The sequence below is a fragment of the Pelophylax lessonae genome (assembly GCF_965119305.1).
Source record: "Pelophylax lessonae genome assembly, chromosome: 4".
Lineage (NCBI taxonomy): Eukaryota > Metazoa > Chordata > Amphibia > Anura > Ranidae > Pelophylax > Pelophylax lessonae.
In genome coordinates this window covers 566,904,139-566,919,428 of record NC_138771.1, presented here as the reverse complement: position 1 = coordinate 566,919,428, position 15,290 = coordinate 566,904,139, and the positions used below count along the sequence as shown (strand labels likewise).

The 15,290-nt window shown below is 45.7% G+C and overlaps 1 protein-coding gene across 1 annotated transcript in view; it reads right to left on the bottom strand.

Moving 5' to 3' along the window:
• The window catches only part of PIWIL2 (piwi like RNA-mediated gene silencing 2), a 727,256-nt gene that overhangs the window by 528,700 nt on the left and 183,266 nt on the right, over positions 1-15,290 (bottom strand). Inside the window, exon 7 of the mRNA XM_082255773.1 lies at positions 5,711-5,791. Coding sequence (XP_082111899.1) covers positions 5,711-5,791 — 81 coding nt within the window. The remainder of the gene's footprint in view (positions 1-5,710; positions 5,792-15,290) is intronic.

The window sequence follows — 15,290 nt, the reverse complement described above, 5'->3', positions numbered from 1 at the left end:
AATAGGAAACTGCTCGCAACAGGAGATCGTCCAGATACCCCACAATGAAGATACCTTTTTGATGCAACAATTCCAGCACGGGGCCAGGGCCTTGGTAAAACTCTGAGAGTCAAGGCGAGGCCAAAGGGTAACTCCACAAATTGAAAGTGCTCCTCTGCCACCACAAAGCGGGGGAATCGCTGGTGTCTCTTGAATATGGGGACGTGGAGATACGCATCTTTAAAATCGATGGAAGCCATAAAATCCCCGATTCAAAGATGCCACCACCAACCGAATGGACTCCATTCGAAACTTCTGCACCAGCACAAAGCGGTTGAGAGCCTTGAGGTCCAGGATTGGATGCACTTTGCCTTCCTTTCTGGGCACAGTGAACAGGTTTGAATAGAGACCTCTAGAGCGTTCATGTTGGGGAACAGGCACAATCACCCCTTGAGCCAGGAGATCTCGCACAGCCTCCTGCAGATCCTTCAAACGCTCCAGAGACAGGTGAAGATTTGACTGAAAAAAAACCTGTCCCCTGGCAGGGACCAGAATTCAATCTTGTACCCGAACGAACCATTTCGCAAACCCAATCGTCCTGAAGGAAGTCCGGGGTTCCTAAAAGAAGTGCAGACGTTCTCCCACCCCTGAGCCGGGTGAGGGCGTCCCTTCATGCTAAAGAGCACTTGTCTGCCGCACCGGACTGCCCGGCCTTGGCCAGGGCTTTTTAGCAGCTCCAGACATTCTGAGCGGCTTACCTTTTTCTTGCGCCCCGTTTGTGAGCAGAAAAGGAAGGACCCAGCTTAGGACAGGGTGTCTTACCCTTGGAAGATTCAGGAAGAAGATTACTCTTTCTGCCTGTCAGTCCATTGATCGACTCATCCAATAAGTCGTCAAATAACCTGTCTCCCAGAAAGGGGAGATCAGCGAAGGCTTTTTTAGAAGCTTGGTCAGCCGACCAGCTCTTCAACCAGACCATGCGTCTTAAAACAATACCCACAGCCGAGACCCTGGCCACCAAGGGAGCCGCATCCATTGACGCATCACACAGGAACATCAGAGCCTGGATCACCTGGTCCAACAGTTCCAGCTGTTCCGGAGGAACAGTTTTGAGGTAAAAAAAGACTCCCGCAACTCCCTAATCCATTCCGTCACCGTCTGTGAAACCAGCACAGACACAAAAAAAAACGGTTTCAAAATGGAACCCGCCAGCACTTGAAGACAGCGGGAAAGGGATTCCACTTGCCTGTCCACAGGATCCGTAAAAACTGGGGAATCCTCCACAGGCACAAGGGTAGATTTGTTCAATCTGGAAACAGGATGGTCCACTTTAGGTAGCACCGTTTAAGGGTTGGAGACCTTTTCAGCAAAAGGATACCGGCGTTTACAGCGTTTAGGCACCACTAACACATGCTTAATGCGCGGCCATTGGTCATTCGCAATATCACGGAAGGTGTCGAGACAAGGGAAAACCTTGCTAGAATTCTGAGACTTTTGGGAACCAAAATCCAACCGCTTCCCTGCCGGCGTGGGCTCAGACAATTTTTAAGTATCCCACACTGAAATAATCAGGGCTTCCACTAAGGTGCGTTACCGTGCTGCAGCTGAAGAAAGGTCCTCTTTACCATCTGACTGAGGACAGCGACCCCTCAGGTAGGGGGGGTGTCCCGGGCGACTCCATCAGCCTCTGAATCAGACTACACCTCCATAGTAGAAGGCAGCGTCCGGTTTCGGCTATCAACCCTTTTCATGACTAAAGCAACTTTTGTCGCCAGGCTATCCAGAGCAGCTGAAATCGAGCCCAGCGAATGTGAAAGACACACAAACCGCTATCTCTCAGCACCTGGCCTTTAACAGCCATGCCGTTAAAAAACGCAACCGTAAAGCAGTATGGATGACAGCAGGTCCTCCATCAAAGGCAACCGCCAGGGAGGCACAACGACCATCTTTACTAGGTCTGTGTACCAAGACCAACAAGGCCAATCTGGAGCCACCAGAATCCCCAAACATTCTCCACCGCCATCCTACGAAGAAACCTCGACAACAGCTCTATAGGAGGGAAGGCATAAATCAGCCGATACGGGCTCCAAGGAGCTACCAATGTGTCTGTGGCGTCAGCCAGAGGATCTCGAACTCTGGCCACAAACCTTTGCGCCGCTTTGTTTAGCCGAGATGAAAAAAAGTCGACCTCTGGGGTCCCCCAACGGACACACAGGAGAATAAATACCTCTGGATGAAGGGACCATGCCCCGTGATCCAGAACCTGCGACTCCGCTTGCCAATTCTCCACTCCCGGAATGTGAACTGCGGAGAGAGCCGGAATCAATCGTTCTGCCCACGTCAGACTCTCGGCTACCTCCTGGGCTGCCCGGGCACTCTTTGTGCCGTTCGATAACTTATGGAGGCCACAGCCGTGACATTGTCTGAATGGTTTCAAACTCGGAGACTGCACAGCCGATTTGTCCAACAGATCAGACAAAGCTTGATTGCTCTGAGTTTCAGAACATTGATCGGTAAAGAAGACTCCTCTGTCGACCAGACTCCCTGGGCACAGGGGTCGTCCAGTACCCTGACCCAGCCCGACAGGCTGGCATCTGTGTTGACCACTGTCCATAGCAGCGGTAGAAAAGACTTGCCCTGACTCAGGGCAGGCTATTGAAGCCACCAACAGAGTGTTGACCTCGTGAGTCGGCTCAAAACTTATCCTATCCAAGTACTGTAGATCCTTGTTTCACTTGACAAGGATCTCCTTTTGCAGAGGCCTGGAATGAAACAGCGAATGGGACCGCCTCGATGGTCGAAACCATCAGACTCAGGGCTCTAGTGCATGACCATAGAAGAGAGAGATCGCTTTCCAGCAGCAATCGGATCTCTCCCTGCAACTTCTGAAGATTGTCCCCGGGAGAAAAGACCCTCACAAAAGAGGAGTCCAGAGTTAGTCTCAGATATCCAAGTGGATAATATGCGCAGCGCTAAATAATGTGACATGACAATGAAACAATCACAGAAAAAAATCACATAAACCAAGTGATAAATAATCATTGACATATAATAATTGGTAGTGGAATCACTGAAGTCCCATATCGATATGAAAATCATATGATAAAGTCCCAATGAGTGAAAAAATCCTGATATCAGGAGAAGGTGCAACTTAAAGGTGAAATAAATCCCGTCACCAGATGAATAAGTGAAATGGGCACTCACCAGATGCTGTGGGTCTGTGCTATCATACAATAAACAGACCAGATAGGCTTTTGAGATAATCCAAAATTAACTCCTTCAGATAACTAGAGATGTAGGTCCAGGCTCATAGGAGAGGAAGTGAAAGGAACTGAATGTCCCTCATACACCAAATCACATGGAAGCCAAACAGAAAAGTGCACATAACGTAATACTGCTAAAAAAACTTTATTTAAAAAGCAGATAATGCACTTACATACATCTGATGGTAAAAGACAATGTAAGCATAGGCAAGGAAGTCTACTGGAAGCTTCTGACGTGTTTTGTCCTACTGGATATTGCCAAAAGATATTGGAGCAATTTTAGGCCGATTTGTTTTCTGCTACATATTTTTGGTTAAAAAAAAAAAAAATCGCAATAAGTGTACTTTTATTGGTTTGCGCAAAAGTAATCGCGTCTACTAACTACGAAAAGATTTATGTCATTTTGTTTTTTAGATATTTGCGGGACTGCAATATTGCAGCAGACAGATTGGACCCCTGACATTTTTGGGGTACAAGTGACATTACTACAGTAATCCGTGCTAAAAATATGCACTGTTACTGTAATAATGGCACTGGCAGGTAAGGGGTTAACCCTGTGGGTGATCAAGGGGTTAAATTTGAGCCTAGGGGAGAGCTTCTAACTGGGGGGGGGGGGGGGTGGGCTTCTGAGATTACCATAGAGACATGTGATCCTATATAGCAGGATCATATGGGCTATATGATCATCCCAGGGAGGACGGTCGGCTGTGTTTACATCGGTTTGCACAGGAGAGCCACCCTGCCGCAGTAAAAAGACGACGGTGGTCGGGAAGTGGTTTAAGTGGAAAGTTAGAGAGACAGCATATGACATCCTTCGGGAAATCAGTGTCTCTCCCCTTAGGACAACACGCTCTATGGATCCGGTCCATGACAATGGGGGTGTCTGGAGGTCTCCCTAATAAATTGTTAAAGATGGTTATTGTTACTTGTGCAATATGTTGCAAGTCGACCGATTCTGGCACTCCTCTGACTCTGAGGTTATTGTGGCGTCCGCGGTTGTTTAAGTCCTCCATATGTCTGTTTAAGTCTCTTAAGTGTATAGAGTGTGATTCTGTTAGCTGCTGCATGTGGAAGAGAGAAGCATCACAATATTGGGAGACTGCTTCCACCTCCTCCACTCTCAAAGCAATGTTGTGCAGCTCAGCTTTGAGGTCTGATATAGCCGCTAAGAGTGTGGATTTGAGGTCTGCTGCTACGGCCTGAAAATCACTAAGGCAGCAGGCAGCCCGGATCTGGCGGTTGCATGGGAGGAGGATTACCATTAGGAGGTGGAGGGCTGTGCGAGGAGGCCTGAGCAGGCTGCATGTCTTCTCGCGATCTGGACATAAAGCACTGGAGTCTTGTGGACATCACTATCTGGTGGCCGAGGTACTCCTGGAAATTTCCACTGAGCCTGGCGAATAGGCAGGGTATGTTGGCTGTGCGGGGAAATAGCAAGGCTTCAAGCGGGAGCTCAGAGATAAGCGTCCATCTTAGACCGCGTCCAGGCCACACCCCCTACAAAGGCACTTTAAACATCTCTTTAATAGAGGTTGACCTTAAAGTTTTGACAAGGTGGTATTTGGTCCCAGAGAGACTGCAGAAATTCTTTCCCTTGTCCTCTCCACTCTGTTTCAGGAATTGCGCTCATCTAGGCTCTTTCTAACATGTGTGGTGGGAATGCCCTAAAATAAGAGGATTCTGGAATAAAGCATTCTGAATGATACGTAGAGTGACTGGGGTGGTTGTTCCACCATCCCCTCAAATAGCTCTTCTAAATTTTTCAGTAGAAAAAGCCACCAGACATCAAAATAAACTGGTCCATTTCATGTTTTTAGGAGCTAAGATGACTTTAGCTAGAACTTGGAAACAACCCACAGTCTCTTTCACAATGATGAAAAGAAAAATTTTATCGATCATGACACAAGAAAAATTGGTTAGTAGTTTGCTGGACACCAGACAAACATTTGAAATCATCTGGGAACCTTGGGCAGCCTTCACAAACACCTCTTTGATCATCCCATGAAGCGAGGTCTACAGCCGGCACTAGTCTGGACCTGCAGGGACACCCCCTTTCCTTTCCTAGCTATGTCTTACTCTATATATCTCTCCTACTTTCCCTAGACGGCTTTTTTTGCGGGAAGACCAAACCAGCACATACCCAATGGGGTGCACGTATCAAGGCTGTTATTTTGATTTGAATTCCACTTGTCCTATAACTACGATGTATCAACTAAAGAAACAGTTATTCAATTGAACATATGTGACTGTATTGTTTTGCTGATTTTTTTATTTGTCGAAAACTCAAAAATCTTCGAAAGGAAAAAAAAAAGTGAAATCTCCACAATTTCTTTCACGCAAACTATTAAAACCATAGTAAGTGGTTACTGGAAATAAAACAACTTTCCCCATTAATGACTACAACCTCTGACATCATTGAGACAGTTATATATTTGTAAGTGGGCATTCTTCAGAAAGGTAAACCTCACCTGTAGTCTTGCAACACTGTGGCACTTGAAGGGTCATAGTAATTTCGCCCAACCAGTTTCATATCCAAAATTTTCATCACTCTAGAAATCAGAAAAGCAGAAACCTTTTTAAGTGCTGAAAAACTTAGGGTTGGGCTGGATAGACATTAAAACATTGTTATAATGATTCAGTTAATGTTAAAAAACACAAATTAACCACTTCATAACCAGGGTCAAAACAAACCCCAACGCCCGAACCACACTTTGCAACTCTGACATTTGTTTACGTAACTAGGTTTCATCACAACTATGTAGCGTATCCAGATAGAATAAGATTGGGCTCAATTCCTGGAAAATGTTAATAGATATCTCCTAATTTTTTTTTTTTTTTTTATTAATATTTTTAAAGGAAATCTGGCCAAAAATAGTAAAAAGAAAATCCTTTTATTTGATAATTTAGCTGTATATTTTTATGTCATTACCATGTATCACTACCAAAATAAACCTGCAAAATAAATTTTTGTACACCTAGCAATTGTGGCGATACTACATACCGTTCAAAAAATTTAGCCAGGTGTGAAGAAATGCTGTAAAGTAAGATGCTTTCAAAACAACTGGATTTTTGGCTTACCGTAAAATCCTTTTCTCTAAAGTTCATTGATGGACGCAGTCCTCTGATCCATACCAGTAGGGTTATACTGCCCCCTACAGGAGTAGGACACTAGGCAGAAAAAAAAGTTCTGGCTACGCCTATGGGCATAGCCACCCTCTCTCTTCCTGCATAGGATGTCTGTTTTGTATCAAAGCAATGATCAATATCAGTAGGGATGTCCCAAAGCAGTGACATAAAATGAGGGGTGGGAACAGCAGAAAAGTCCCCAAGGCTAAACATAGCCAACATAGGACTCATCAGAACAATTTATGAGGCCCACCTGAAACAAACAGTAAACACCCTCAAGGAAGGCCAAAAGCCCTCCAGACAGCAGCCAGCAAAACTTTGCGGCCAAAAGAGGCATCTGCAGATGCCAGCACATACACCTTATAAAATTTGTAAAGGTGTGAACAAACGACCAGGTATCTGTCTTGCAACCTGAGGCACAGATGCCTGTATGGCGAAAAGCCCAGGAAGCACTAAGCGCCCGAGTAGAATGCACCAAAACAGGGAAAGGTAGGCCCTGACCCTAAATTGAATAAGCCTGCACCACCCTTTGTCCAATCCATCTGGAAATAGATGCAGCAAACGCAGGTAGCCCTGTTCTGAGCCATCCGTTAGTACAGAGAGCGAACCGGACTTTCAAAAAGACTCAGTAGTCGCAAAGTACACCTTGAGTGCCCAAACTATATCCAGAGAATGCAATGCACATTCCTTAGGATGTTTGGGCTGAGGACACAAAGATGGTAATACAATGTCCTCGTTCAAGTGAACACTAGAAACTACCTTTGGAGGGAAGGGCGGATCCAGACAAAGTACCACTTGTCTCCATGAACCAACATATAGGGAGAACGACAGGACAATGTCGCCAGTGCCAACACCCTGCACGCAGAGTGACAGCAACCAAGGCGGCCACCTTCTGTAATAAGGTACACAGGGGATACCCCCGAACACTTGCAAAAGGAGGTTCGTGTAGAACCGACTGCACCAAATCAAGGTCCCCAGTCAGTGATGGAGGTCGCACTGGAAGTACCAAGTGTCGCACCCCCTGGAAGAAGTTACGTGCCAGGGAACAGGCGGCCAATGGCTTTTGGAAGAAAATTGCCATAGCCGAAACCTGATTCTTAATAGTACTCAAGGCCAACTATTGATCAACTCCCCGTTGAAGGAAAGCCAAAATCCGGGCCACTGAGTAAGAGCGAGGGGGAGCCCAAAGAGACTCACTCCAAGCAATATATGACTGTCTCGTACGATAAAAAATCCTAGAAGTCGCTTCCAACACTTTAAGCAGTGTGGGAATCACTGATGCAGACAATCCCCTGACCCTCAGCACCTGGCTTTTAACAGACAAGCAGACAAAACCAGTGACCGTAAAGCAGGATGGAACATTGGCCCTGGAGACAATAAATCCTCCCTGAGAGGAAGTCTCCAAGGAGGGTCTGCGGCTAGCCTGACCAGGTCCGCATACTAAACTCAGCGAGGCCACTCCTCGATCCTGCGAAGAAGTCTTGGCAGCAACTTGAGAGGAGGAAAGGCAGACCGCAAGCTGATACTGACCTTGGCCCATACGTGATCGCTCTCACACGACTATGCCAACGTCATCCATGCGCAGATGACCATGCTAAAATTCACAGCATCGTTCATGTTGAGCTTAGCATATGTTCTTGCCTACCACAGAACCCATGGTGCCACCAGTGCAACTGCCAGAGGGCCCTGGGAGCAGGCCACAAACCTCAGAACTTTTCTGTAGATGCAACGACAACAGATCCACGACTGTAGTGCCCCAACAAAGGCACAACTGCTGGAACATCTCCGGATGAAGGGACCTCTCTGCTGCATCCAAGGCCTGTCGACTGAGGCAATACGCCCGTCAATTTTCGACACCTGGAAAGGGAAAAACGGAGAGAGCTGGAACAAGGCGCTCTGCCCAACGAAGAATGCCTGTCATTTCCAAGGCAGCAAGGACCCCCTTGGTGAATGACATAAGCCACGGTCGTTGCATAGTCCGATAGAATGTGCACTGGACAGCTGCAGGTGCCCGGTCCAGTGAACTAGGCAAAGCCGGATCGACTCAGTTCCAGGACATGATCGGTAACCTGGATCCTCCAGGGACCATATTCCCTAAGCAGAGAACCTGCCAAGGACTCCTCCACACCCGAACATGCTTGCATCCACGGTGACAATTGTCCAGTAAAAAGGGAGGAAGAGAGGAAGGATTCCAGATCAAGACTCCCTGGTCAACCGGCTTAGCCGAATCCGAAAGTCCAGAGAGTTTGGATACTAGTCCCATTTGAAAAGGATTGCCTTCTGGGGGATCCTTGAGAGGGAATGAGGGAAAGGGAACGTCTTGAAGGACGACACCATCAGTTCCAGAACTTGCATGCAGGTCCGAAGGGACGACCATGTGCTGGACAGTAACAGTTGAACCGAAATCTGAAAATTCAAGAGTTATACCCCGGAGGGAGAAAAACCCTGACCGAGGACGAGTCCAAATTAAGGCCAAGATAGTGCAGTCCAGTCTCATGGAAGGGACCAGGGATGACTTCTGAAGGAACAGAAACCACCCGAACTCAACACCGTAGGGGACTCCACATGGAGAAGCAGATCCCAGGAACCCAGGACTGAAACACCCCGCCGCAAAAGCGCCAGGACCGGAGCCAACACCTTTTTGAAGACCTGATGAGCAGAAGCGAGACCAAGGGGTAACGTCACAAACCGATAGAGATCCTTCCCCACGGCAAAAACGAAAAACCCGTTGGTGTCCTGCACATGACAGGATGTGAAGGTAGGCATCTTTGATGTCTATGGAGGCCAGGAATGCCACTGATGTAGGGAAGCCACAGTTGTGCGAACTGATACCATCTTGAATTTTTGATCTGCACGGAACCATCAAGTGCCAGTAGGTCCAGCCTCGTTGAACCAAAGCCTGAGATGCCCCATAGAGCGCCTGCAAAGGATCCGGGGACAGCCGAACATTGGAAGGGAAAACCTTACCGGGAAAAGCAGATCCAAACTCTATCTTGCAACTGGACCACATGACCTCCTGAACCCAGCTGCCTGGGATCCGGGCCAGCCGCAGGTCCAAGAACCGGCAGACGTCCCCCCACCCCATAAATAGGTAAGGACGCACCTTCAGGCTGTTTAGGCCTTGTCCAAAAGGTCATCTCTTGTTCGCCAGACTAGGGTCGTTTGTAACCACCCAAGGAAGTCTTGTAGGATTTCGCCACATCGACTGTCCCCAAGGGACGAAGAAACTGTTTGTGAGCCGAAAGGGAGGGATCCCGTCTGCAATGAAGGCCCTTACCCTTGTTAGAGTGTGGAAGAAAAGCACTCTTCCCCCTGTGGGACCCTTATATAATGTCATCCAGGGCAGCGCCAAACAGGCGATCCCCCTGAAAAGGGAGATTCGTTAAGGCCTTCTTAGAAGTTTAATCCGCAGACCAACACTTTAGCCAAGTATACGCTGGATACCCACTGTGACTTGTCATGCAACTGTGTGTCCAAAGTCTTACAACAATGCTCACTAGTGGAAACAGAGACTAATGCTAGCCCTACACTAGTCAAAAAATAGTTTGAAAATCTATAGTTTGGTCTGTTTTTCGTCCAGTTAATGGGCACAAATAAACTTTTAACATTTCAGAGCTGCAAAATCGAAGGAACATTTTGAAAATTTCTGCCAAACGAACGATAAGTTGAAAGATTAATGTGCTTCTCGCCCAAACTGTTTGAACTAGGCATATGTGACAAAACAAACGAAAAACGGATGTCCATTAAACGATTTGTCTTGTAACATTCGGTCATTACCTGATGGCAAAATCGTTTGCGCTCATGGCCGAGTGTTTGTTATTCTTAAACGAGTTTGAACAATTTTTCGGCTAGTGTATGGTCAGCATTAGCGTGGTTGCCTGTACTATTCGTGAATGAAATAATATAAATATGTGCTGCGCAAACTTGTGTAGCTTATATTAATAATAAATTAAACAAATAATGAATATGAAGTGAAAAATTTGTATCACTCTGTCTAGAAAATATATGTGTGTATATATCAACAGTTGTGCACTAATTAAATCCAATTTAAACACAATTAAGAATTCTCTATATGCAATATAACGACACAATGAATATTCAAACACATAAATCCTGCAAAGTGACGTAGTGAATTAGTGTCCAATTCCTTATGCCTGGTATCCAAACAAAGTATGCTCCCCTATGGAGATTAATTCCCAATCACCAGTGCTCAAATATGGACGTGAGCAAACTTGATTTCAACTCCAATCTCGGTTCTCCCCCCCCCCCTTCAGGTGGATGCCTCATCTTTATGCCTGTGACCTCGCACTTAAGCTTGGTCAGTAATAGCCTTGTGCTCAATCCAATAGATATGGATGCCGGGTTACCTTTTCTTAAATGCCGTCAGGATACTTATATCCCTGACGTATGGCTCACATGGATAGGAAGAAAGATATACATGATGCAAGTAACGTCTTGTTGTACAGTGGGTACGGAAAGTATTCAGACCCCCTTAAATTTTTCACTCTTTGTTATATTGCAGCCATTTGCTAAAATCATTTAGGTTCATTCTTCTTCCTCATGAATGTACACATAGCACCCCATACTGACAGAAAAACACAGAATTGTTGACATTGTTGCAGATTTATTAAAAAAGAAAAACTGAAATATCACATGGTCCTAAGTATTCAGACCCTTTGCTGTGACACTCATATATTTAACTCAGGTGCTTTCCATTTCTTCTGATCATCCTTGAGATGGTTCTACACCTTCATTTGAGTCCAGCGGTGTTTGATTATACTGATTGGACTTGATTAGGAAAGCCACACACCTGTCTATATAAGACCTTCCAGATCACAATGCATGTCAGAGCAAATGAGAATCATGAGGTCTCATTTGATGGGAGATGGGAGAAAGTTGTAGAAAGTCAACCATCACTGCAGCCCTCCACCAGTCGGGGCTTTATGGCAGAGTGGCCCGACAGAAGCCTCTCCTCAGTGTAAGACACATGAAAGCCCGCATGGAGTTTGCTAAAAAAACACCTGAAGGACTCCAAGATGGTGAGAAATAAGATTCTCTGGTCTGATGAGACCAAAATAGAACTTTTTGGCCTTAATTCTAAGCGGTATGTGTGGAGAAAACCAGGCACTGCTCATCACCTGTCCAATACAGTCCCAACAGTGAAGCATGGTGGTGGCAGCATCATGCTGTGGGGGTGTTTTTCAGCTGCAGGGACAGGACAACTGGTTGCAATCGAGGGGAAGATGAATGCGGCCAAGTACAGGGATATCCTGGACAAAAACCTTCTCCAGAGTGCTCTGGACCTCAGACTGGGCCGAAGGTTTACCTTCCAACAAGACAATGACCCTAAGCACACAGCTAAAATAACGAAGGAGTGGCTTCACAACAACTCCGTGACTGTTCTTGAATGGCCCAGCCAGAGCCCTGACTTAAACCCAATTGAGCATCTCTGGAGAGACCTAAAAATGGCTGTCCACCAACGTTTACCATCCAACCTGACAGAACTGGAGAGGATCTGCAAGGAGGAATGGCAGAGGATCCCCAAATGCAGGTGTGAAAGACTTGTTGTATCTTTCCCAAAAAGACTCCTGGCTGTATTAGATCAAAAGGGGGCTTCTACTAAATACTGCGCAAAAGGTCTGAATACTTAGGACCATGTGATATTTCAGTTTTTCTTTTTTAATAAATCAGCAACAATGTCAACAATTCTGTGTTTTTCTGTCAGTTTGGGGTGCTATGTGTACATTCATGAGGAAGAAGAATGAACCTAAATGATTTTACAAATGGCTGCAATATAACAAAGAGTGAAAAATTTAAGGGGGTCTGAATACTTTCCGTACCAACTGTAAACTGACTTTATTAAAAATAAACGTTCTGTACTTACATTTAATTGGTGCTTGCAACGCACCACGCTATAATGACTACATTGCAAATAGTGGCCCAGAAGCTCTTCTGGTTAACCCCCCTTGTCAGTGTCATTATTACAGTAACTGTGCATATTTTTAGCACTGATTACTGTAGTAATGTCACTGGTCCCCCCATAGGGTCAAAAATATCAGATAGGGGTCTGATCTGTCCGCCGCAACGTTGCAGTGCTGCTAAAAATGGCAGATCACCGCCATTACAAGTTAAAAAAAAAAATACATACATTTTACAAATCTTTCCCCTAGTTTGTAGACACGATAACTTTTGTGCAAATCAATCAAAATACGCTTATTGCGATTCTTTTAACCAAAAATAAGTAGCAGAATACAAATTGGCCTAAAAGGATGAAAAAACTGGATTTTTGACTTGCCGTAAAATCCTTTTCTCTGAAGTTCATTGACAGACGCAGCTCCATATTCTTCTTAACCATTGGGTTATGCTGCCCCCTACAGGAGTAGGACACTAGGCAGGAAAAACCTTTACAACGCCTATAGAGCAGTCCCTGAAGGCATACACCCACTCACTGCTATAGAATTCAGTTTTGTTGCAAGCAGTGTCAGAAGTAAAAAAAAAAACCCACTCAGAAATAGAGGGGTGGGTGCTGCGTCTGTCAAAACACTTCAGAGAAAAGGATTTTATGGCGAGTCAAAAATTCAGTTTTCTCTATCGTTCATTGACAGACGCAGCTCCATATTCTTCCTAACCATTGGGATGTTCCAAAACAGTTTTTGCATGAGGGGTGGGAAAACAACACAGAGAAAGAAAATAATTCCCCAAAGGCTAAACATTGCCAACCAGGTAACATGGAGCTCAACCAGGAACAACTATTGCTCACCGAAAAACAACATACACCCTCAAAGAGAAAAAATGCTTTTTTGAACAGCAGCCTGCAAAAGCTTGCAGCCAAAAGAAACATCCGAGGATGCCAACACATCTACTTTGCACAATTTAGAGAAAGTGTGCACAGACGACCAAGTGGCCATCTTGCAAACTTGTATTACAGATGCCTGATGGCGAAAGGCCCAAGAGGCATTCAGCGTCCCAGTAGAATGTGTCTTTGCAGGGAAAGGTGGAACTTGACCCTTAAGTGAAAACGCCTGTACCATCTTCTGCCTGGATATCTGGATCCATCTGGATATGGTTGCAGTAGACTCAGCCAATCCCTTCCGAGGTCCAACCGTGAGGACAAAAGCAGAATCTGATTTCCTGAAAGACTCAATCATCAGGCAAACCCTAATTGCCCGAACCACAGCCAAAGATGCAAGGTAATGTCATTGGGATGCTTGGGCTTAGGACAGAGTGAAGGCAGCATAGTTATATAGTTACATAGTTAGTGAGGTTGAAAAAAGACATCCGTCCATCCAGTTCAACCTATGATGTGTGTGTGTGTTTGCTGTTAACCGTACATTGTATACCCCTGTATGTTGTGGTCTTTAAGATGCCCATCTAATAGTTTTTTGAAACTATCAATGCTCCCTGCTGATACGACTGCTTGTGGAAGAGAATTCCACATCCTTACCGCTCTAACAGTGAAGAACCCCTAACACACTTTAAGGTTAAACCGCCTTTCCTCTAGTTTTAGTGAGTGGCCACGTGTCTTATTGTATCTCCTTTCACTGAATAGTTTGTTCCTTATGCTAGGGTCACCAGTACAGTATTTGTACATTGATATCATATCCCCCCTCAATCGTCTCTTCTCCAGAGAGAATAAGTTCAGTGTTTGTAGTCTTTCCGTATAGCTGATGTCCTCCATTCCCCTAATTATTTTTGTTGCCCTTCTCTGGACTCTTTCCAGTTCCAGCACATCCTTCCCGAGGACCGGTGCCCAGAACTGGACAGCATACTCCAGATGTGGCCGGACCAGAGTCTTGTAGAGTGGGAGAATAATCTTCTGGAGTGATTCCCCTTTTTTATGCATCCCAGTATTCTGTTGGCTTTGCTTGCAGCGGCTTGGCATTGCATGCCACTGCCAAGCCTGTTGTCTACCAGTACCCCCAGGTCCTTTTCCATCCTAGACTCACCCAGAGGTTCCCCCCCCGTGAGTAGCTTGCTTTCTGGTTTCTGGCCCCCAAGTGCGTTACTTTACATTTTTCAACATCATCTGCCATGTAGTTGCCCACCCCATTATTTTGTTCAGGTGTGCTTGTAAGGTTTCCACATCCTGCATAGAAGATATTGGCATGCTTAGTTTAGTATCATCCGCAAATACTGAGATTGTACTAGATATCCCCTCCTCTAGATCATGAATAAATTAAACAGGATTGGCCCCAGGACAGAACCCTGGGGGACCCCGCTTTCCACACCCGCCCAATCCGAGTACTCCCCATTAATCACCACCCTCTAGACTCTCCCCTGGAGCCAGTTCTCTACCCAGGTATTCACCTTATGGTCCATACCTATCTTGCTTTGTTTGTACAGTAAGCGTTTGTGGGGAACGGTGTCAAAGGCCTTTGCAAAGTCCAGATACACCACATCCACAGGTTTACCTTTATCTAGGTGGCAGCTCACTTCATTGTAGAAGGTTAATAGATTGGTTTGGCAAGAACGATTTTTCATGAATCCATGCTGATTACTACTAATAATACCGTTTTCATTACTAAAGTCTTGTATGTGGTCCCTTAACATCCCCTCCAAAATCTTGCAGACTACAGATGTTAGGCTGACCGGCCTATAGTTACCCGGGATATATCTCGGCCCCTTTTTTAAATATTGGTACCACGTTGGCTTTTTTCCAATCAGCTGGCACAATACCCGTCTGTAAACTATCCTTAAAGATCACGAATAATGGTCTGGCAATCACCTGGCTGAGCTCCTTAAGAACCCTCGGGTGCAAGCCATCCGGTCCCGGTGATTTATTTATGTTAAGTTTCTCTAGTTTAGTTCCAAGTCTATCTTCTGTTAGCCATGGCGGCACTTCCTGAGGTGTGTTGTTTAGTTTGGCATAACAAGCTGGGTTAGTGTAGCCCCCCGATTCTTTTGTGAAGACTGAAGAGAAGA